The sequence below is a fragment of the Falco biarmicus genome, chromosome 10 (genome assembly GCF_023638135.1).
Source record: "Falco biarmicus isolate bFalBia1 chromosome 10, bFalBia1.pri, whole genome shotgun sequence".
NCBI classification, from domain to species: Eukaryota; Metazoa; Chordata; class Aves; order Falconiformes; family Falconidae; genus Falco; species Falco biarmicus.
In genome coordinates, this window is record NC_079297.1 from 25,918,801 (window position 1) to 25,942,889 (window position 24,089).

Below are 24,089 nucleotides of genomic sequence, written 5' to 3' on the forward strand. Positions count from 1 at the left end.
ATCAATTTAAACCTCTTTTCTTGTATACCCACTTAATTAAACGAGCACAACCCCATAATCACAACTTTACCTCGCTAATAGTAACATTTTTCTATTCACTATTATTTGCTTTAGCAAACTTAGATAAAATTTATGTTTTCTTATTTAGTAGGAAGCCTTTATAGGTAACGTTTTCTGTCATCTTCACACTGTAGTTCAGGTGTGAGATGTCATCACTGTTTTGACACTAATCTTGTATTCTAAATACACAAGTGCCCTTATTTTATGCCACAGAAATGAAAGGCTAAAAGCAGCCCATGCTGGGGAGGCCAGCAGTCTCCCACCATGGCTCACCGAAGATGCCCGCAGGAGAGCAGAAGATAGCAAGGATGCAGCAGTATTTTCCCTGGACCTCTCCTAGTACCCAACAGTTCACAAGTTAGCAGCTTTATAAGCCAAAGGTGGCTTTTTATGTAACACGCGTTAATGGGAATTTCTTTCCATTAATCTGTCCAGTTGTTTCTTGAACCCCTGTAAACTTTCAGCTTCCACAGTATTCTGCAGAAGGGTATCGCACAGCTGAAGTACGAAGGTCAGGATTTCAAAGCGACATCGATGAAAGCGTGCTACCCTGGGAGCTACCACGCTAGACTCTTAAGGGGAGAGCCTATGCAGCTCCCTGCTCCGGCACAATTACACCCATTTATCAATCTATCGTCTTTGTATATAGAGGACTGGGCTCTGTCTTTCGGAGGTGTTGTAATGATGACCTGCACTAATGACTGTAAAGCATTTAGCAGCACGGTGGCACACACCACAGTAAAAGGATATTTGCTTTTGTCAAAGCAAGGAAATGATTGTTAGATGCTTAGCATAAAAATCATTATTAGACTGCATTACTTACACCCCCCAGAGCTTCAGAAATCCCCCACCAAGACCTGAGTCCCCTGCCACACGAAGGACAACCTTCCTGGTTTACAGACTCTCATACTTCATTGCAAAAGCTCATACCTGTAGTTGAGCATATTTAGGCTGAAGAATGTCCCTGACAAACAGGTAGAGGGTATTTTCTCTGCAAAGATGCCCAGCTTTCTGTTAGGATAAATCCAGTTTTTCCAATGTGTGACACTGAGCCCAAAGGGTCTCTGGCAAGAATGTTGATGTTTCCAGCACAAATGAAATGTACAGAGGTCTAGACAACCATTTGTTTCTGCAAAGAAGTCTCTGAAGTCTGCCACAGGATGGCAACTCACATTATTTGCTGAACTGTTGAAAAGTTACATGTATTTTTGCATTTCCTTTCAGAGGTCTATGTGCTGCAGCAAAATACACTGAGATAAGAAAAAAGCTTTTTTGGCTGTACATGTTTCAATAAAGGCATTGTTAACAATGGATACGCAGTCTTGGAGGGTACAAAATGTCAACATATTTTCAACTAAGGCTATGTTGAAACACTGCTAAAGACTGATTACAGAATCCAACTTTGTATTTCAGGGCCCTGCTCAATTTTGCAGTAATGCAACTGATGAAGAATGGAAGACCTGATGAGCCAGTCCTCTGCAAGTATCTATTATAGAAAGAAAAAAGATAATCAAGAGCCAACATTATCCTGCAAACGTACTATCCGCTGGTTTAATATTAGATATATGTAACAGCTTGTTTTCAAATCATGTGTTCATAATTCAAAAAACTGACCTACCGCTACACTAAGAAAGGTGGAAGAGCTTCAAACCCATGAATGAATCCAGAACCACCTTACAGGAGGACTACTAAAATGTTATGTTGGCTGCAGAGAGGTATACCATAACACCACCAAATTACTGTAACCGCTTGAGCTGACATCTGACAGCTCTCCCGACTTTACACTGGCTCATCAGGATTCCTCCCCATCGAAACATTGAAGCAGAAGAGACACATCCCTTTGTCTAGTAAATACATTAGGTGTTACGTTTGCCAACTACTTTCTGTCTAATATGCTAATTCCACCAAGCCCAATTTCTGTACCGAGTAGAGAACTCGAGAATGGGATTTTGGAGTTCATCGGGTTACAGACAGAAAGATGATCAGAGAGCTTAAGAGACAGCCACCTAATTATCAACCTAAACCAACAGCCTCGCTTGAGTCATACCGGCCCCTTAAGATATCCCCTAACACATAAAAACAAGCAGGTGGAGATAAGAAAGAAGGTGCAGAGAAGGAAGTGTGAACTGCAACTACCGTAACTGTTACGAAGACACAAACATTCTTCATCATGATGACTGATCTGGCCTTGGAGAAAACTGGTTTCCAAATTTTGCTTTTGACAAGCAGCTTTTCCACATGCAGGAGACACAAGTCAGGGTTAGATAGAGAAAGACATGAAGTTACAAAGGAGACTGGAAATGGATTTGAATCACAACAGTCAGTTCAAACTGCCCAGGACTCCTGAACAGTGTGGGACTGAACAAGACCATTATGGCCACTGAGTCCAGACCCTCCACCACACCAAGCAGCCAAGAAACAGGTTAACTCAGACGTGTTTGTAGACTATCCACTCCAGATCTCCCGCACAGTACAGCTCACCAAGCACTCCCAAAAACTAGGACTGACAGACCACAGGAGGAGACGAGAAATGAAGAGCATCATATCCTAAGCCTCTACAGCAGCTGGGAATTTGGTAAGTAAAATTTCCAGACAGTAATTACAGAAAATGGCTAGTACTCATACAACAGGCTGAGGACAAAAACCTGACAGCCCGATAAAGGGGAGAACTCCCTTCTGATCCAAACTTTGAATGCATCAGCCTGGCAAGTTACCCAAGCAATTATCATACCAACAGTGCTTCCTCTCTTTAGCTGCAACCAACCCTGAAAGCTTGTATGGTCTTATCAATGGCAATGTTTGTATCGGTAAATACAAGCTTTGGGAATCAAGCTGTCTTCTTGCAGAAAGTAACTTGCAAAGGTCTGAGAATTAAATAAGTTTTGTTGTCAGCACATCAAAATACAGTGGCAGAAGGATATGGGCCCACCTGTACATAAGAGGCGTCTGAGGAGAAAAAATGTTTTTCCTCTACCCTGTTCCACTGTAGTGTAAAGCAGAGAAGGGGCATGTGTGACCTCAAAGACAATGGGAGAAGCCTCTCTAGGGATATTAGATGGCCATAGTCTTATCCTCTATGTCTTTGGTGACTCTACATGTCTAGATTATATCTGGTATAAATCTGAAAATCTCCAGTTAAGGGAAAGAAAAAAAAAAAAGATGTAAGCTGAAGTCCTTGTGATGCATCCATAAATAATACTGTGAAAGACAAGCAACTAAATGGAATCAAATACAGGAGCAGAACAAACAAATTACGACTGTTAAAATACAGAGTAAATCAATTTAAGAATGAAAGAAATAGTGATTATGAGAAAAGGTCTGAACAGTTTAGGCATACTCGAGAAACATACTGCAGTTAATGGACCCCAAAAGACCTCCAAATTTTCACATTTCCAAATTATTTACAGAAAATAGAATAACATTTCTGTAGACCTTGATCTCTAAAGACTAAATTCCAGTTACAATCTAAATTAACTTGAACGTGTAATCTGAGAAATACTGCAGATGTCTACCTGAATATTTTGTGACTTGCCCATTTCAAAACTAAAAATGCTTTGTAATGTTCATTTCTCGCCTATAAGTATTTTATGCAGTTAACAAATGTCACTACATGGTCTCCAAAAGGAAAAAGTTGCAACTATTTTGTGTGAACTGTTAGACAATCTGCTATGTCACAGCAGTATGGACTGCCTTCCTGTTTCATCCCTTTGACCATCCGCCACACTAATGGCTAACCGAGCATCCATGGTTACAGATTTTATCCACAGATTTCTAGATTAACACAGAAAGAACTGTCTAAATAAAAACACAATAGGCAATCAAAAAATGCATAAGGAGCATACCTAAAGGTATATCATAATTTTACATTTCCAACAGTATAAATCTCCCAGTAGGAGAACTAATTCTCTTTACTCTTTGGCAAGGTGCAACAGGGCATTTGATTTGCACATTTTGAGATGTAACTTCTATTGTCTGAACTTAGAGAAAATCCCCATCTTAGTCTGCAAATAACTGGCTTCGGGCTCGATTCTTCGTGGAAAGATCCCATAGCAAGGAAGCTCATCTGCCAATCCCTGCCTCCATCCCCAACCAGAAAAGGCTTACACAGGACTAGAGGATGCTACATGTCTAGGTTCCTCTTGCAGAGGAAGCTTCTTGATAGTTAACGCAAGATAAGATTTGGAGCAAGCTTTGATGCTCCCAAATGAAACGGGGGAAAAAATAAGAAGGAAGATGGCTCGCAGCCCCAGTGATGCCCTATAACTAAGAGAGGGAGGGAGGTGAAGTACCTGCCAGTGCTGCTCTGTGGTTTTCTTCACTAGATTCAGAGAGTCTTCTGCATCCGACAGAGGGATTGCCCAGATGACAGAGCATATGTACTCATCTGACAGATTCTCACTACCCCTGACCTGGCAGATCATTTCTTGCACCTTATGCTATTTTAAAATCACCCTACCCACTTTGCCATCCAGCGCTGCAACGGGATTTATCCCAATCCATGCTGACACTTACCAGTGTGCTTTCTGCTGTGCATCTGTAAATGGGACAACTTAAAGTATCGCTTGTTACAGCCAGGGTACGCGCACATGAAGGGACGTTTTTCATTTGTCTCACTTGCTGATCGGACAATAGTTGGAGCTACTCCTGGCACCCGTCGGACATCCTACAATGACAGAGACTTGCTAATGCAACATGTACATTCCCAAGCTTTTACTTAACAATCAGAGGCATTTCTACATGACAAAGAGATACTTAAATACATTATACTGCAAACAGGCAGTTTTATTTTATTCTACATTAACAAAGTATAACCTTAGTATAACTTAACCTGTTCTTTGCACAGAGTATAACAATTATTTGAAGGTGAAACACAGTGAACTCTACTTATTAAATTCTCTCACAGTATTTATATGCACGACTAAATGGACCACATTTTGACCTCACGTATAATCACATAATCCTGGAAGAACATTCACTGGTGTATGAAACAGTTTCAGGCTTATACCACTGTAAGAGATAAGAGCACAAGCCAGAGTACCATCCTCCTCTCTATTTTAAATATTCATACGAAGTTAAAGGACAGGGAAATTAATGTTCTGAGTTAACACAAATAGGTAAAAAAACAAAACAAGAAAGACTGTCTAGGTGGAGCTGGTGAATAGTTCAGCCTTAATGCATTTTGGCCACTGCCACAACGTTCCATCAAAGACAATCTTTTCCTTCTGGGACAATTAACTTCCTTAAACAATGTCCACTGCTTACTTTTATTCACTCAACAAAAGCTGGCTCACAAGCCTATTTCTGAGAGCTTGCCACTGAATAATGACTTGTTAAACTATACAGAAAAGGAAAAGGAGAAAAGACGCCATCTAAAAACATTGATGCATGTTGACAACACACAGCAACACAGAGACAGATACTATGTAATGACTTTGCCATCAGTTTTAAGAAAGTACATCTTTCACAGTGGCATTTATTGATGGTATGACTGTTTTAGAATGGGAGGAAATTAACTCCCATGAATGGTAAGTTCCTTCCAAATATTCACTAATTACTTTGTCATTAGGAAACAATCACTTATTATATTTTGTTTTAAGGAAATACGTTTGAATTAGTAAAGTTTCAGAAATCCATAAAAGCAAAATGTCATCTAATACTTTCTTATATACAGTTATCAGACATAATCCATTGTAACCACAGACGCTTGACAGCCAAAGCGATTGGAGTTAGAAGGTGGAAACCGGATCATATATTTTGGACCATCCTGAGAAGCTGGTAAGGAATATTGCCTCGCAGATACACTTTAGAAGAAATACACAATTCTAAATGACTGTGTCAGAAAGATACCTTACATTATACTTCAATGGCTTCAGTGAAGTCAGGACACTTATGTCAAGCATTTCTTGGTAACGCAGGGAAACCGCAAATCAAGGACAGAATTATAAAAACCATGATAAACAGTCAGCAGCTTTACTCCCCTATAAAGAATGCCCTACCATACTCACTTGTATGCCTCTAAAAACTCCATGGGTGTGTATTCTGTATTGGGCCCCACAGCTGTATAACATGGGAGCGCTGTGGTTCTCATTTTCATATCCTGCTGTATGGCTGTAAATAAAGAGGGAAATAATGGAAAAATTAAATATTTTTCAGTACTCAGCTCCACGTGACAGGTTTCGTTTCTTAAGTCAGTGACAATGTATGCAGAGTTTGCTTCTATAGCTTGGATATCCAAGTTCAAATGAAATTCACCAAAGGAAGCCTGCTCTGGCTTTGCATGGTGCTGCTCCCGCTGGCACAATGCAATGACTCCATACATACATCTAGTAGTAGCCATTAAGACAGTCCAGTACAAAAAAAACAAAAAAAAACCCAAAAAACAAATATCATTAACTCTTATATATTTCCACAAAGATTTTAGGTAAGAGAAAAAATCCACATAGCAGCATAACTGTGTCATGTGCACATATACACATTATTTATCAGTTGAATGTGGGGCTGACTATTGCTAATATCTTTTGGAATGAGCAAAATGCCTCAAGTTTCACATTAAGTGCAGTGGATTTTTGTCAGCACCTCATGACTCAGATATTACCAGATACTACCAAGAAAGTGATGACATTTATAAGAATAGCAGTCATGTACTCATAAACAGAGATTACAAACCAGTGTCCAAATTATTTATCCCACATATCAGCTTGCAGGATGCGCTACAAATGAACCCTTCATAAAAATTAAAAAAAAAACAACCCAAAACCAGGTTATACCTTTCTTCTAGGTATAAATTTTCAAGATTCCTCATGCAGCATCATTACAATAATTTCAAAAATTTGTAACCTTTGTTGTGTTTTGGGGTGTCACAACCACACGTTTTATCTAATCGTGTTCTTCAAAAGCCTGTGTTCTCCTGTCCAGAACATTAGGAACATTGCTGTTTCTTGTTTGCAAACTTCTTAACATCAAAACTATGTAAATAAATTTTAGGTTTTATTTTTAAATTAATATGTTACACTAGCATGTACATTGCCACATGTATTAATATACACTGGCAACGGTAAGTGTTCATGTTTTACACCACGCTAGAAATTAGAAAGCCCAGAACAAAGCCCAAGGGCATGCAGCTAGGGACAAAGATGGATACATAGGATGTTATCCCAGGCTTTGCCAAATGCTTGCAATAGCAATTTGAAGGGGTCCCTGAGGCCCAGACGCTCATTTCACTGGTCCTTCCTTTCTCTTTACTCAAAGTTCATGTGCAGAGTAGAATTACAAGGAAGTTTTAAACCTCTTAAGTGATTTGCAGAACAGCCAGTGGAACTGGAATGCAGGAGACGTCTAAGAGGTTTGTGACCCTCGCTAAAGAGGAGGGGAGCAGTGCTTGTGAGCAGCGCTTACTGCAGCATGGGGGTTGCGTTCCTCATTACACGTCCCCACAGTGGCTTGCAGGCTGCCACCTGGCAGATGTGTTCCTTTAGATCGCTTCCCTGGCTGCTTAAAATACTAGTTTCAAATCCTGGCTCCACCCGGCTACTTCAAATCAAAAGGGACACCTTTTAGGAAGGTATGCTCTCTTTATTTCAATTTTAAGTGGCAAACAGGTGATCATAATGAAGTAAGTTATAGGGTGGCAGCAAGAAAGTATCTCTGATCTGTAGCAATATCTGTAATAATAAATAAAGGAAGATACCATTATCTGATTTAAATGGATTAAACTCTTTTCTATGTATGTAGCACATCAGGCTAAATAGGGTGTCATCTCTGCTTAGGGCCCAGATGTGGCCTTTTGTTCCCTATCACAAGTAACAAATTACTATTTGCTCAGTTCAGGTTCCCCACCAGCAGGCAGCAAGTCCATAGATGTTAAAAAAAATGGCTGTAAAGCACCCAACCCAGGGTGATATCCATGCCGATCACAAATTAAACAGTGCACTTTAAAACAGAAATTAAATGAGAACTACCATTTGTAAGGAGGAAGTCCTGCAGTAGAAGCTACTGCCAGTATGTAACTTAGCAGCAAATCAAGGGTAAACATGAACTTCGGCATTAGTCACCCCAAGTAACCATGTAACCTCTCATTCACGCCTCTACTACCAACTTTACACATTACAATAAAAATAATACACAAAACAGATAGGAAGAATTAGATAAGAAGAATTCCCAGGACAGAAACTTTAGGAGGAAGAACAGGAATAGGCAGTGAAAGCTTATACCATGAAACACAGCCTAACTTTCCCTCCAAACTCCCGTGGTTTTCATCTTTCAGTGATAACTGGTTTTGTAATGACCAGTCAGTTCTGAAATAATTCCCCCCCAGGAATAAAAAGCAGAACAAAGTCCCTGCCTGTGCCCTAAGGAGTGGCTCTGTGAATGGGAGGTATCCTCCAGATGATCTCCATCTCAATTTTCATTGCACAGTTGGGAAGCCTTCCTCAGCCTTCAGCTTTTTTCATATTTCCTCCCAGTATTTCTAGTTATACCTCACTAAAACTGCACATACAACTGCAAAGCCTTAAAGATTAAAACCTGTTTTCTGAGCCTCTTGACCCATAACATACTAAGTACTTAACCAGCTCCCTAGGAGAGATGCTTTAATAACCAGGAACCCTAGTTCCCATTTTACATTGGGCACGTTTCCATCAGCATTGGCTGGTACTCAGCGTGGTCATATGGATGATGACAGCAAAATGGATCTGTGAGATTTCTCAGTTAAAATGCTATTTATTCACTACGAAGCACTATGGAATAATCCGACCTTCGGGGAGATAGAAAATAACAGGTGAATGTTCTTTCCAGTCAGTGGAGAAACTGGAACACTGAAGGAGGAGTTTTCACAAACCATCCCTACGCCACCGCTCTCCTGAGCTTCAACCTTCACTCTGCATCGATAGTAACCTCACTGTGAAATACAATTTTTTTTCTTGCAGCATCTTTACTCAATGCATCCGTGATGTATGCCACGGTTCGCACCACTGCCTTGTTTCATATTGCTGCAATTTATAAACTAATATAAAAGCACTGATAGAAGAACGGATCTAAGTCTCCTAAATACATTACTGAAACTCAAACAGATGATGATCAGATGCAATGCCACATACATGAGTAATACAAGTATTACTTAAATTTAATTTAAGATGAATTTTACCTGCAGTACATTAACTAAATGGAAGTCTTAAGAGGATAGGAGATTCTTTAACTTTCACCTTTTCTAGTCTGTGTTTAACTAGGCAAAGAGACAATGCCTTATCATAGTCACACAATCATTTAGGTTGGAAAAGACCTTTAAGATCATCAAGTCCAACCGTTAACCTGGCACTGCCAAGTCCATCACTAAATCGTGTCCCTACGTGCCACATCTACACGTCTTTCAAATACCTCCAGGGATGGTGACTCAACCACTTCCCTAGGGTTACACTTAGGCCACCAAACCCACCAGCATAACAATGAAAATTTGTCCTAAGAGCCTCTGAGGACTAGACAACAGCCTAGATCTCCACCAAAGCACTGCAATGTGTACACTGTACACCCCAGGTCTGCTAATAATATTTGCATTATAAATTAGAAAGAAGATGCATTAGAGATTGTCCTGCCCTGTTCAGATGAACAGCGATAATCCAGGGTAGGTAAACACTGATACTTTGGGAGTGACAGGCTTCTGGGACCAGGAGCCACGTGTTCTCTCCCAGCAGGATGGGCTGCTCAGGCAACACCACAGCAGCCTGGAGACCTGCCAAGGGAGCTGCTCGCTGCCCTGCTGCAAGTGCACTCAGAGCACGGCTGAGAGCGCTGCCAAAGCTGCTACGCTGCGTCTTCCCCGGCTCCACGGGCTGAGCAGCCCCCAGCAGAAATTCAGCTAAGCCCAGGGGGCTAATCAGGGGGAGAACAGTTGAATTAATCAAAGAAGAAGAAGAAAAAAAATTTTTTTAAATCCCCAGTAAGGCCCAGAGTTACAGTTTGGAGAGACACTAGAGCAACTCCTCCCTCCACAAGTTCTAAAAGGAGTCAAAACTAAGCAAGACTTGATGCAGCCAAACGGGCCTGCCAGGATCCAACAGACATTTTTGTTTGAGCACAGACGGAAGGATTTGGCCTCACAGCCTGGTTCTGCCTTTACTCGTAAATATACAACTCCCTTTAACTTCAATGGGAACTACACAAAGGCAGAACCAGATGATAAATATTTAGAATTCAAGTTAGTTGGTGAAAAAAAAGGACCTGGTGTATTTTTTTCTGTGGTTCTAGGCAGTCAGAAACAGACCTGGAAACACAGCCATAAAATGTAACTCTAGGTAACTGGGAATGTAAAGCGCCGAGCAAGAGCTCGGTGTGCGTTGCAGGAGTATTTAGAAGTGCTTGCGTTTACCATTAGCCCGGCAAATCCTTAGCACTCGGAGAGTAGCTCTTTTAAAATGATTAATCACAAAGTTGAACAGATTGTACAAAGATTCATAAAAATGAAGGTTTTACCGATGAGAATGTGTGATGGAAAACAGAGCAGCTTTAGAGAGTTGTATCAATCTAAGTGGTTATAAAAAAAACTCATAAAAGATGTCATTCTAATCTGAAAATTTTAAAAAATAATCAAGCTGCAATTTCTCTCTCACACCATTTTTACTTTGTTAACTGAAATTGTCTGTCTAATGTATAAAGCAGTTACAACTTAATCTGAAGAGTTAAGCTTTTTATTATTATTTCGTAAACCAAAAAAGGGAAGCTTTAGGGCATACTGAGGAGAGCTAGAAAATTTCAGACGAAACGTGAATACACGTTGATTCATGAGATTCAGACTTGGAAGAATAAAAAAAGCCAGAAAGCAAGATTACATAAAACAGGCACCACATTAAGCCTCAATTTAATTGTGTTTCAATGCAGGAACAGGAATTTTAGGGTTTAGAAACAGAGCCAAAAATGAGGCAAAGTGAGGGTGTGGGCTAGTCCCGTTGATAACAGAACATAAAGGAAGAGAAGTAGAGTTAATTCCCTCTGCTAAGATATTTACCATCCTAGCACCCTGGGAAAAATATGTATGGAGACAGCAAAAAGATTCTGATTAGTTATATAGAAGATCATGTTTCTGCCTGTTTTTTGTCTAATACTGTAACGGAGGGTGGAGTATAAAGCTGCATTTTTATCTGCACTTTCCAAGGCAAAGGAATATTAAAAAATGTGATTTCACAGATTACAGCCCTTCTGCCATCTTCAATGAGAAAACCAGCTGGCTGATGAAAGGAAGGCACGGGAGATTCAGGGGACCCCAGTCTCTCTGACTTCAACAGTCTTTGTTTGGTTTGGGTTTTTTTTACCACTGACCCAAGTGGAATCAGGATTTCACCCAACACTTCCCTTCAGCATGAGACCCTCAGCTATCAGTGGGAAAGGGGAAATTCAGGATTAGAGACAATAGGTCATTGTCCATTTCTAATTCATCTTGATTGCAGAACTGAACCCAAGTAGGAAGTTCTGCACCTCCAGATTTTACTACCGCCACCACCAAAGCTAAACAGAAAAACCTTTACAATTCACTCCTAGACAAATAAGTTTTCACTGTCTTGTTTTAGATGCAATTTTAATAGCGTTTCACAGAGATGATACCTAATTCTCCTTTCAGCGAGCCAGAGCAAACAGCAACAAATACAAATTTCCACAGAACACACTATTTAACACCCAAGCAAAACCAAAAGGGAAAAAACCAAATTTTGTCTGGTTATAGACTATATTTCAGATGACTATTGGAAATATGGATCAAAAATTTTTACTCAAGCAGCTGAAGAGACAACTATGCAGTATTTCTGTCAAGTCTTGCTGTTGGGTATGCAGCTACACTTCTTGCCTACAGTGCCATATCATTTCCTGCTTGCTATAAGTTATATCTGTGTCACTTCCATACAGAACTCATCAAAATATCAAGGAGGGGTTTATAGTCATGAGGTCCACCTCTACAATGACACTATGAAGGGAAGCAGTATTTTCCACATTGGACAAATAAGAAAGCAACACAAAAATATTAAAGACAGAAGCTGAAGGGGAAGGTGTCCACTGACGTGGGACGCTCATTTTGAGATGTCTGGGACACAAGTTCTCAGGGTAATAAACAAAGGACCCACTGACTTTCCTGCAAGAGTATAAATCTGATCTCAGCTGCTCCAAACAAGATACCACAAAATGAGGAACAAACCATCTGCAAATAGTCTGAAGAGATAAAATCCAGCCCCACCGTGATGTTCACTGACTTTAACCACGAAGCTTTCCTTTCAGATCCCTGAGGCTGCCAGTTTGTGTGACAGCTCTCGCAGACAAGCCAGCCCTCCCTCTTGTCTACCCAGAGTTCAGAAGGTGACAGAGCAGTTGTGGACAAACAGGCCACATATAATCAACAGACGAGCTCCCAAGGCACCGTTCTTCCCTCACACGAGTTACAAGCACAGCTTGGGCATTCAGAGCCTAAGTGACAATCTACAACTCTACAACACAGACTCAGTTCGTCTGGACTATGTGGTAGCTGTAGTGGGTTCGCCAGGGATGACAACTTGCAGACAGAAGATCAATTTGGGCCATCAGACCTCCTTTGGTTTGCCAGCAAGTAAAAACATCTAGAATCCATGACTGCAGCCTTTTCTATCTGCTTCCCCGTTTACACCTCTCTCCCCTTCCCCTGCCAGGCTATCACGCTGTTGTACTCTGCCAGAGGACAACATCTCTGTACACCTTGTGTGTCTTTCTCTACCACGTAGTGCTGGCTGGCCAGGGACTCCACACCCTTTGCTGCGCACCTCTGCTCGTCGCTGAGGCCGTGCCTTCTGCAGTTCCCTAACGCTTACACCTACTGAAAGCTCTCAAAGACCAAAACCCACTGAGACAAAGAAAATTCTTGCCCTCAATTCCAATATCCGAAACTGAAATACCTGGGAAGGAAAAAAACATTCAGGAAAAAAAAAGTCTTCCAAGGCCTTAAAGCCATAGGCTGAAGCAGGCTCTGAGAAGATAAAATAATTCAATAGTTGAGCTGCCAGGCTCCTGCTTCAGGTCACACACAAACAGGGCTGTTGGTAAGCCTGCAGCCCGACAGGAATGGGTATCACAATGAGCGAAAAGGACACGGCTTCGGCCACCTGACAGTATCCCTTGCCAGATTTCAAACTTTTAATCTGGAGTGAGGCGATTCTGGAGCTGGTCAGTCAAATACTGGCAAGAATGTAAACAGCTAAAACCAGAACGCTCTTGGCTAAACTGCTAGATAACTTCAGCGCAGAAGCGGCTAACTACCTCTACCTGAACTGCGTGGCAGCAGCTTCATTCCAGCACATTAAACTTATGCTGAACACGAACCCAGAAAGCAAGCTGCTGAACTGATCCTCTGTCAAGTAAAATGCATGTGACCCGTAAGTTTTATATAACTGTAGAGTCCTTTATTTGCAAAACTTAGCGGTAATGTTTTCTTCCTTCTTGTAACACGCAGAAGTCTTATTGAAGCCAGGAAGAAGTGCTAGGGAGAACTCAAGGCAAGGAGCTAAACAAGGACTGTCATCGTTGGACAGAATCTAGAAGCTCCATATTTCAACAGAAAGATTGCTTCCAAAATTCTTAAATTCCAACTACAAGATTGAGAAAAGTATCTGAAATACTAAACGCCTGGAAATCACTTATGAACAGTTCATATATTTTAAAGATGTAAATCTTGGGAAGAATACCTTATGTTCATGGCAACTGAGATTGGAGGTACTGTGTATTGTAACTCTCAGCCAGAAAAGACAGATAACTATTTTGGCTCGTATTACCAGTGATGAGGCTATGTCTAGCACTGATTTTCCACAGATTCTACAATCTTGGCCTATACCAAAACTTTCAGCTTTGTTTTACCATAGATCATTCATCTTGATTTCTCCCCCCCGCCCCCTTTCATGCATCCTAGGTCACATAGTTTACACTGCTAACAGTCTGACTCCTGGACAAGTAAGAAGCCATTTATTTTGTTCAGTACTCCTTTAATATTTCTATTGTGTCTTATTTATTTATTTATTTATTTATTATTTTACTGAGTTCCCCAAAGAATAACCTCTTCCTTGCTTTAATAACTTGGACCTCAGTCAAGGTTGATGAGTTTCTCCATTTTGCAGGATATTTTCCTCAGAAGAGACAAAACAGTGTCTAATATTGCAATGACTGATCTTTAAAGGGTACAGTTTAAAGAGGAAATAAAAAAGACTTATAAAAAACCAAGAGTAGGAAATAACCTTTAAAAAGAAAGGATTGGCAGCAAAGACACCGATCGGTACACAACAGTAGGCTCTGGGGATCTTCTCTAACCACGAGAGCTCCTCGACAGATCTCTTCAGGCTCAATTCTGTTGTTCATGTCAATACCGGCAATTTGCGACGCTACTGTCTGTTCCCTCCAACCTTCACAGGCCACTTGTGAATGAGCTGGAAGCAGCCCCACAGTATGTTTTCCTCCACCACACTACAGCACTGGACACAAAGCCTGTCTTGGACAAGGTTTTCACATTTATGGACAAGGACATGACGGCATAGATGGATGCGGGCTTTCCTAGGCTTCCATGTGGGCTTTTCTAGGCTTCCACCATCCGCTTGAGGAGGCTGCACATGCTTCGAGAGAACTTCTCCAAGCCAGCCAGTGCTACCTACCTCGGGCAGGGGACCTCTCATTGCCACTTTGCTGCCCACAGCAGAGCTGGCAACCTTTGGCTTCGCCTCGGCCAAGGCCAAAAGGTGGCTCTTTTGCTCACGGCGGCACTCGTCGGTGACACGAGGCACAGCAGCGCCAGCCTATCCCCGCCGGCCTTACAGGACAGCGGGCGCGGCGGGGACCGGGGCACCGGCGGCTCCGCGCCACCTCCCCGGTTCCTCTCCCTTTGCCCCGGCCCCGGCCGGCAGAGCGGGAGGCCGGGGGGCCGCGGGGGCGATGCCCCTCGGGCCGGGGCAGCGGGGGCCGGGGCAGCGGGGGCCGGGGCAGCGGGGGCCGGGGCAGCGGGGGCCGGGGCCGGGCAGCGCCGCCCCCCCAGCGGCCGCCACCCCGGCGGGGCCCCGCGGCGCCTCGGGGCCTTCCTGCCCGCCCAGCGGCAGGAAGCCCCGCGGGGGAGGCGGGCCGGAGCCTCTTCCCGGCAGGTGGGAGGGCGACAATGGCCGGGAGGAAGGAAGCCGGGAGGCGGCAGGGCCGGGACACAGGACGCAGGGCCTGGCGAAGGGAGGGAAAGGGAAGAGGGATGGTGGGAAGGGGCGACAGCTCGAGGAGCGGAGCGCGGAGGGGCCGCAGCTGCCCCGGCCCCTCGCTCTGGGCCCGGCACTGCGGGGGCTCACAGGCCGCGGGGCCGCCGTCGAGCTGGGCGGTGGCTGTCCGTGCTGGGGAGCGGGTGCCAGTGGTGAACTAGGGGGGAAGGTCTGCACGGTACTGCAGCTACACCGGGGCGAAAGGTGAAGTAAATAAAAAAGGATAAAGCACCTTACCCCTTCAGTGTGGAGCCCAAGTTCATTTGGTTCCATGTCATGCATTCAAGCTGTGAGGTCATTTGGTACAAATTGTCACTGTTGGGAAAATGCGGAGAATTAGAACTAAAATGACAGCCGTCAAAGAAAAAACAATACATCAAGGCAGCAATATTTTCCTTCGTTATGGTTTTTCAATATACAACAGCAGAAAGTCGATTTATTTTATATAACCCCTTTTACCGACGTATTATCGATTTTTAAAACAGCAAAAGGAAACGAAAGAAAAGAATGGCTATGGGCTGAAAAGTCTCTTTGCATCTGCAAGCCCGTCCATTTGTAAATAGCTGGAAGTGGAGGCGTAAAACTCTTTCCTTACAGAAAAGCAATATCCGATATTGACACACTGAAATTAATGAAACGAATATAGGCACCCCGGCGGGCTAACGAAGCAGATTATTTGTTTTTTAAAAAAGCAAATCTGTTAGCTGTTCTAACCAGGAGTGTGAGAGACCACGTGGTTAATGGAGTGAAACAGCTATCGTGACTCGTGATGGATGTTACTACATAGAGGGGCTTGACAAGCAGGAGAAAAATGGAGTGGCCGCGCGATAAGCGCAGCTCCCCGCGGGAACACGCTCCCGCCCCGCCGGCACACACCGCGCCGGGCGGCCCAGGCAGCAGCGCGGCCGCGCAGCCCGGCCACGGGCCCCGCCGAGCGCCCCGCCGAGCCCGGCCGAACCCCGCCGAGCCCCGCCCGGCCGCCCCCCCCAAGGGCCGAGGGCTGCCCGCGGAGCCGGCGAGGCCGAGCAGGCGCCCCGGGCCGAGCCGCGGGGCTCCCGGGACGCAGCTCCCCGCCGCCGCGCAGGCTCGGCCCGGCGGGGGGGGAAGGAGGCGGGAGCCCCCGGGGCTTTCAGCCGCGCTCCGTGATTGATGCCGGGGAGCAGCCGCTCACAATAAGCGCGAGTCTCCCCGTTGATTAATTGCACCTAAATTCGCTGGACTTGTGCGGTGAATTTATATCGTTTTGTTATTAAAGAGGGTATTTTTTTGTTCTTATTCGTTTTCTTCGTGGCAGGTAGAAGAGACCTAAAAAAGTCAGATTCCAGTGGGAAGCTTTTGCATATAAAACCAAATTAAGTGACTTCAATCTCGAAGTATGCGTAATATCATTTGTCAGTATCACTGGACACTATTATTCATTAGTGTGTCTGAAGTGCTATTATGCTACTACAATGTCCTGCATATCAGCTCAGGAATTGTTAAACTCTCCCGCAGTTTCCCCATTCGCAACAGCAGTCCGTGCTGGTCTGTGCCAACTACGTTTTGCAATTCCACGAATTCTTCCTGTAATGCTGCTGTAATTAATTCCTCCAGGACCCTGATTTTTATTAGAAGTGCCCGCCCGATGCATTTACAGCAGGAGATTTCCCTTTAACTTTCTTTCGCTTGACAGTTCATTTATAAGAGCCTCCCCCACAATATCCACTTTTCCCCCTCCTTTGCTTTTTCATAAAGCAATACACTCATTCATCTTGTCACTAGCTCGCAGCCACCGTACCGCCTGCCGCCGGTGGGTGACAGCGTCCCAGACCAGCCGCCCCGAGCCCGGGCCGGTGCCCAGCGGCGCGGTGCAGCTCCCCGTCCGCACCTCCTGCTGCCCGCCCCGGCACGCAGCGCTGCGCTCCCGGGGCTGCGGCTCCCGCAGCGGCGGAGCCCGGGCCGGCCCCAGCCTCGGAGGGAGCCGGCGGGGACTCGGCCGGGCTGCGCGTCCTCCGAGGCGCTGCGAGCGGGGGCGAGAGGAGCCGCTCCGGCCGCTCAGTCCCGCTTGGCCGCGGCCGGGGCCTCTGGCTCAAGCGGCCACGCTGCCCTCGCACCCCCGTAGCCCTCCCGCTGCGGTTGCGGCGGGGCAGGAGCGGGGGCAGGCAGTGCGGGGGGGAGCGGGCGCCGGCCGCGGCACCCCAAGCCAGCCCGGCTCGGACCCACGCCAGCCCGGCTCGGCACCCCACGCCAGCCCGGGCTGGGACCCCACGCCAGCCCGGCTCGGACCCCACGCCAGCCCGGCTCAGATCAACGCCAGCCCGGGCTCAGCACCCCAAAAGCACCCCACGCCAGCCCGGCTCAGGTCCACGCCAGCCCGGGCTCAGCACCCCAAAAGCACCCCAAACCAGCCCGGCTCGGCACCCCCACGCCAGCCCGGCTCAGACCCACGCGAGCCCGGGACGGAGCCGAGCAGGGCGCGTTGCAGCGGCGCGACGTGGGGGGACGGAGCCGTTTGACTCGCGCCCCCGGGAGCGGACTCCCGCGGGATCCGCTGCGGCCCCTCGGCACGCCCGGGCGGGCTATGCCCCTGCCCTGGGAGGGCACCCCCACCCCCCTCCGAAGGGTTGCAGAGGGGGTGCGCGTGATCCCTGCCGCCGGCAGCGGCCAAGGGCAGAAGCGGGGGAAGCACCTTTCCTGCGGCGGTGCTGAGCCCGGGGCCCTGCGGCTTGTACCTCGGGAAGCGGGGCTGCCCGGGCTGTGCCAAGCCGTGCTGAGGCGGCCCTGGGACGGCGGCAGGTGGGCCCCGGTAAAAGCAAAGTCAGGCACGTTTGCCCGGGGGCCGTCGGGCACCGACGCAGGCTTAAACATCTCGCATCTGACAAGTGACAGAGAACAGGGCATCCCTAACTCCGTTTACACCTCGCCACGATCGACTATTGACAGTACCGTCCGATGATCTCATGGAATTAACAGCTCCTCTCCAAATCTCGGCTTTGGATGAGGTTTGAATGATTAGAAGGAGAGCGGGGTCTCCGGGGATATGCCTGCACCGATCCCAATCTGAATCCTTGGCCCTCCAAACGGCCACAAAGACGACGCTAAAAATAACTTATTTTCATTACAGAGATGCTTTTAAAGAGAAACGAGAGGAAGGGGGGGGAACGTTCCTACAACGGGGATTAATGTAAGTTGGAGTGGAATAAAAGGAAGTCAACGCTGAGCAAAAAGGGAACTTAAAAGGAAACCAGTAGTAGATCATATAGAGTTTGTTTTGGCCTGCATTGCAGTATTGCCGAGTTCTTGACCTCTGCACAGAAAGAGCTATAATCTGAACCAAGACTCCTCCACTTTTAAAGTCTTTGTAAGTGTGACTCACAGTAAATTTTCAACATCGAGCATGTTTACTACATTAAACAGTGCGAGGTAGAAAAGTTCACATCACCATTTTAATGGACCCACAAATGCTAGTCATCTAGCGCACACTTGCAATCTGTGCGGGTTTGTCATCCATGTCCAGCTATCAACAACAGGCGCAGTACTCCTTGGCAGAGGAACGGGCTGCGCTATAAACACAGCGAGTAGTTGCCGAGGCGAGAGATTTCCGAGATACTTTTGCTTCCAGTGTAAGAATTACGATCTTTTAGCCATTTCTTCCAAGCTGTTGCCTTCCCGACGGCTTTGCCGTGGCCCGGGAGAGAAGGCACGGCAGCTGCGCGCTGCATCGGGGCGGCACCGCCGGGGTGGGCGCAGTCCCTTGCGCGCCCCGCGCAGCGGCCGCCCATGGGCGCAGGGAGGCGCGCAGCGGGCACGGGCACGGCGGCGGGCAGCCTCACCGCCCCATCCCTGCCGATGAGGCAGCCGAGCCACCGGTCGTCAAAGCACAGCCGGCAAACTCCACCTGAGCCGCGAAAAGCAAAACAAACCTTCGCAAAGGAGGTGCGGAATAAATACGGTCTTAAAAAAAAAAAAAAATAAAGTAACGATTTCGCCATATCAATATAAATATGGATAAAGACAGTGCGGTCGGTTTCCAGGCCGTTGGGGATGCGGCTAATGAGTCATGTCCGTTTCTGTACCGTAACTGCTCATCCACCGCCGTGACACCACTTTCTAGGAAGCACACTTGTGTAGCGGGAACCCCGGTGTCCCCAGGTGCTGTGGAAGGTGTGCGGGGGGACAGGGGAGGCCGTACCGAGCCCACCCACCCGTTCAGGCTTAGATGCAGGCACAGGCTTTGCACAGCTGCCCTCGACGTGGAACAAGTTCTGCCCTGATTTACACCCCCGCACATCAGTACGGGCTCGCGTGAGGTTTAAGGGCTTAAACCCTGATCCCACCGCAGCAGGCAGTAAACCTCCCAGGGAGCGGAGCGGTATCAGGGCTCGGCTCGGGGAGAAACAGGCTCCGCAGCGCTGCCCGTGCGCGCCGGGCTCCGCGCCCCGGAGCTGGGCGGGAGGTGGCGGCGGCGGGGCGATGCCAGGCTGGGCTCACCCCCACACACACCCCCCCGGGGCACCTGGAGGTGGGAGCTCTCGGCAGAAGCAGCGGCTTCCGACGGGGATCGCACCTCCCCGGCCTGGGTGGCACCGCTCACCGCACAAACGGGCAGGGCCGGCGCGGGGGGGGGGCGCCCGCCGTGCTCCCGCCTCCACCGGCGGCCCCGGCAGGGCGGCAGGGGCGAGCCCCGCGGGCTGCGGTGCTGGGGAGAGCGGTGGCTCCGAGCTGCCCTCCCCTAGCCTCCCTACACACCGTATTTATAGATTTCCCTACGAGGCGAGCAATCTCTGTCACTTCAGCGCAGGAGTTCGCCCCGCCAATTATTCTGCGAGCTAATCTCTCTGGATAGGCTTCTTTCCTTCCTTCATTACCTCATTCCCTCCTTCCCTTGACGTCAACTCACGTTCATTAGCAAAGTGGCTTCTGGAAGTGACAGAATTTTGTTGTCCCACGTCCAGTGTTGATTAATCAGAGATGATATAACCGGCCTACGAGAGGAGCCGCTCACAGCTTCCTTCGCGCAGGCATATTGTTTTGTATGCGAGAGTTACTTAGCAACTCCAAGATATGGGAGAGGCTCCAAGTTCACAAAAAGTTGAGGAATAAATTTTGGGGAACTTCTTTGCTCACTAAAGACGTTGTAAAACTGCAAGAGACACGCCCGGCCTCCATGCCAGACCAAAGAAAACGGGAAGCCGTGCTTGCCATGGACCTGTCTGTTGGCAAAGAGCGTTTGTGCTTCCAGCAAAGCTCCAGATGCACCTTTCTCCCGGCACGGAAATCCGATAGGTTTATTGTCCCGTTTTCAATAAATAACCTCCTTGCAGGCCAGTCCCTGTCGCTCCTGGGAGCCATTGGAAGGGCAAAACAAAGCCCCTGGACGGAGTCGAGTTTTCATTGCCTGTACCATGCTCTGCCCATCGTGCTGCGCACCGCTGAGCACTCCTGCACCTTCCCGGCCTCGGAGAAGAGCGGCTGGGGAGATCGCCAGCACCGGGTGCAGGGAGAAGGCACAGGGGCAGGGGCCAACCGGTGCACCTTGCAGGTCGGATCCTGCAGCTGGGGTGGACGCCCTGCGCTCCGCAGCCTGAGCCGGGGCAGAGGGGATGGGTGCAGTGTGGGGGTGCTGGGGACGGGCAGTGAGGGATGCTCTGGAGCGGGGTTTGGGGCAGGCTCTGCTGGTGGAGCCCCACAGCTGGGCTCTGCTGGCTGCCGTGGGCACCTGTCCCTGGCGTGGATGAGAGAAAATCCCAAACCCTTCGCACCAGAGGGTTCCAGGACTGGCATGTGCCAGGGAGGCCGGGCAGTCTGGCTCCTGCTTCCCAAAGGTGATCAGCACCTGCGGCCAGGGAGCAGCTCCCCCGAGCTTATGCAGCTAGGCCCGGGGCAGAGGGTGCAGAATCTTTTCTGGTTTTGTGGTGGTTTTTTTTTTGTTGGGTGGGTGGATTGGGCTTTTTGGTTTGGTTTTTTTGTTGTTGTTGTTGTTTGTTTGGGGTTTTTCTACGTGTGAATCTATTTTTCTTTTGAGAAAGGAAAAAATATGTTTCCTTGCAGAAAGGAGAAAGCTGAACGGCATGCCGGGGAGAGACCACGTCCGAGCAACAACCCGCGCAAAAGGAGGCCAGGCAGAGCTCCCTGCCGGCGGAGGTACCTGTTGTAGGGGTTCCGCAGGAGCAGGGCCTGACTGCCCGTGCAGCTGTCAGTGGGGGTGTGACAACCATACACCGGGGGTGGCACCGAGTACTGCTGGTCCCCTGCGGAGAAAGCGGCAAAGAGTTAGCCCCTGTGGCCACCGGCTGGTCCCGCGCCCTGTGCTGCGAGGGGGCTGCAGGGTCCCGGGTCCCAGAGTTTTGGCAGCTCCAGCCCCGTGCCAGGCTTGCCGGGGCAGGTGAGGCGCAGTGGCACGACTCCGGAGTCATTCCAGATTGCCACCAGCGCCCTTTGGGACGGGCCCGTGGAGGCTGCAGTTACCTAGGGAGGGCTGCTGGCTGATGGGGTCCTCGTGTTTGAAGGAGTGGTTTGTAAACTGCGCGGCGTGGTGAGACGGCGTGTGGCCGTAGCTCGGGGTCCCGTCAAACGCCACGGTGCCATAACCTGCCGGAGAGACCACAGCGCGGTTAGGAGGTGCCACCAGCTTCCCACCAAGCCCCTTCGAGCAGGCGACAGGAGCCGCAGGTCCCCACCGCCATGCACCCACGGCACCGCAATACTTCGCACTTATCGCACCAGGTGGATCTGCCCCCGCTGCTGCTGCCCACGGCGAGGGAAAAACCACGGCCAGGCTGTGCCCCTTCCGTGGCTCCCCCCCCCCGCCCCCCCCCGCACAGGCACCTCGTAGGGCTGCGGGCACGGGGCGGGGGGAGCCCCCCGGGACCCCCCCGGGCAGCGCCGGGCCGGGCAGCCCGCTCCGAGGGGCGGACAGTCGGAAGTCTCATTCGTGTTTAAAGAGAACAGATCGGCTTCGGTAATAAAAAGGATGTTTTCATTAATTGTTGTTCATATTAAAGAGGAAGATTCCCATCTGCTCAGCGTACTCCTCTGCCGTTTCCAATTTAGAAGTTACCCTTTAATCTTTCCTTTTTTTTTTTTTTTTTAAGAGCCGCTTTCTGAAGAGTCTGCAATAAAGAGGCGGAATGTTACATGCAAAAATAAAAACTCCTCCTTTCAGCGAAAACTGCTCTCCAAAATAATAAACAGGCTATTTTGTTTCCTACATCGAGCAGATTCAGATGGAAAGAGACCACCTCTGCTGACCCCGGGCCGCCACGAAATCGTAAATCAGGTGCTTGGACACCAACTTTCATTAATGACTTGGAGCTGGCTAAACAACTTCAGCTAAAAAAGTAATTACAAAGTAATATTATCTCAGAGGCTTCTCGGCTCATCAGCATTTACCCCGAGAACCAAGCTGCTCCGAGAGCCACTCTTCCAAAAAACCAAAACAAAAGTCCGACGCGGGCTGGGAAAAGAAACCCAAGGGGCGACGAGCACCCCCTCCCTCACCCCCCCTCTCTCTTAACCCGCTTATTCCAGCACGGGCACACACCCCCCCCCCCAGCCCCGTCTGGATGGGGCGTGTAGCCGGGGGGGGAGCACTCGGGGCTGTTTGCAGGCTCCTTTCAGTTCCCTTCGGTGCCAGGTCTCTGCTTCACCCCCGCCGGTCGGTAATCACGGGGGGGGTGGGGGGTCAGAGAGGACAGAGTGGGGGGGCAGCAAAGGGATCCGACTGTTGCTTCTCTATTTTATTCTCTCTGCAGACAGCCTGGATCCAGGGACATTACAGGACTTAATTAACAACCTACGGGGTTGCGAGGATGAAATGAAGCGAGCGACGGGGAGGGAAAAAAGTAATCCAGAAGACTTTGAAACCTTCACCTTCGCGATGATTTTAAGCTGGCCCTGAGACTGCCGGGGCTGGACTGGCTTGTCCCCGGCCAAGTCCCTCTCACATCCCCCTCGTCCTAGGAGCAGAGCTCCTTTCCCGGCGATGGGAGCAGCGTTGACAGGCCGGTACCTTACGGGCTCCCATCCCACAGCTGTTTCTCGCTCCTTATCTCCTCCCTTAGCCCTCAGGGTAGAGGATCAACCTTCAACTCCCTTTTTCCCCATTTCCCTCTGCCTCATTTTTTAACTTGCAGAAAACAGACACTTTCTACGTTGCTTCTGGCCCGGCGCAGACTTGCGGTGACCTTCAAAACGCAGCTCGGAGCAGAACGAGGTTTTGGCCACATTTTCCGGTGTTGCCTGACCCAAAGCTTCAGGAATGTGATAAGAAAGTTGAGTTCTGAACCGAGCTGCCGATAGCGAGGTCTCTTTAATTAGGGCGTTATCAGAGCCAGGCCTGATTAAAATGTGCTGAAAATAATTGAAAGTTGTACATCTGCTGGAGAATGGGGCGTGCTGGGGGCATCCAGTTGTTGGAGGAGCCCAGCTGGATGAAAGAGACAAGCGAGGGAGAAGAAAATTGGGCTGAGGTTTCAAAGCCTTAGTTTCCTAACCCCCACCCCATCCCAAACTTGGTAGAAATGTCATCGCAGAGCCAAGGTAGTGTCTTTCCCACGGTCGGAGGAACCGGCTAAAAAAAAAAAAAAAGAAATAGCAGTTCAACCTTGAGAAGAGCCAAAGCAAGAACATTTTATCCATCCACGAAAAAGAAAAAAAAAAAAAAAAGTGCAAACAAACACCCTTTGCCGAATTCCTTCTTGCCGAAGGAGCCCGCTGCGTGTCGCCGAAAATAGTTGTGGCTAAGGCAGCGCTGCCCGGGCGGGGAGGAAGCCCCGAGCTGAAGGCCACCCCCCTCCGCGGCCAGCCCGCTCGGCCCGGCGGAGCACG

The 24,089-nt window shown here is 48.2% G+C and overlaps 1 protein-coding gene across 5 annotated transcripts in view; it reads right to left on the reverse strand.

The window, feature by feature from the left end:
* Window positions 1-24,089, reverse strand: part of WT1 (WT1 transcription factor) — a 43,552-nt gene that overhangs the window by 14,486 nt on the left and 4,977 nt on the right. For all 5 annotated transcript variants that reach the window (XM_056354425.1, XM_056354429.1, XM_056354427.1 and 2 more), the window contains 5 exons: window positions 21,729-21,851; window positions 21,409-21,511; window positions 15,519-15,596; window positions 6,066-6,168; window positions 4,573-4,723 (listed from right to left, as the gene is read on the reverse strand). In XM_056354425.1, the coding sequence (XP_056210400.1) occupies window positions 4,573-4,723; window positions 6,066-6,168; window positions 15,519-15,596; window positions 21,409-21,511; window positions 21,729-21,851 (558 nt within the window). The remainder of the gene's footprint in view (window positions 1-4,572; window positions 4,724-6,065; window positions 6,169-15,518; window positions 15,597-21,408; window positions 21,512-21,728; window positions 21,852-24,089) is intronic.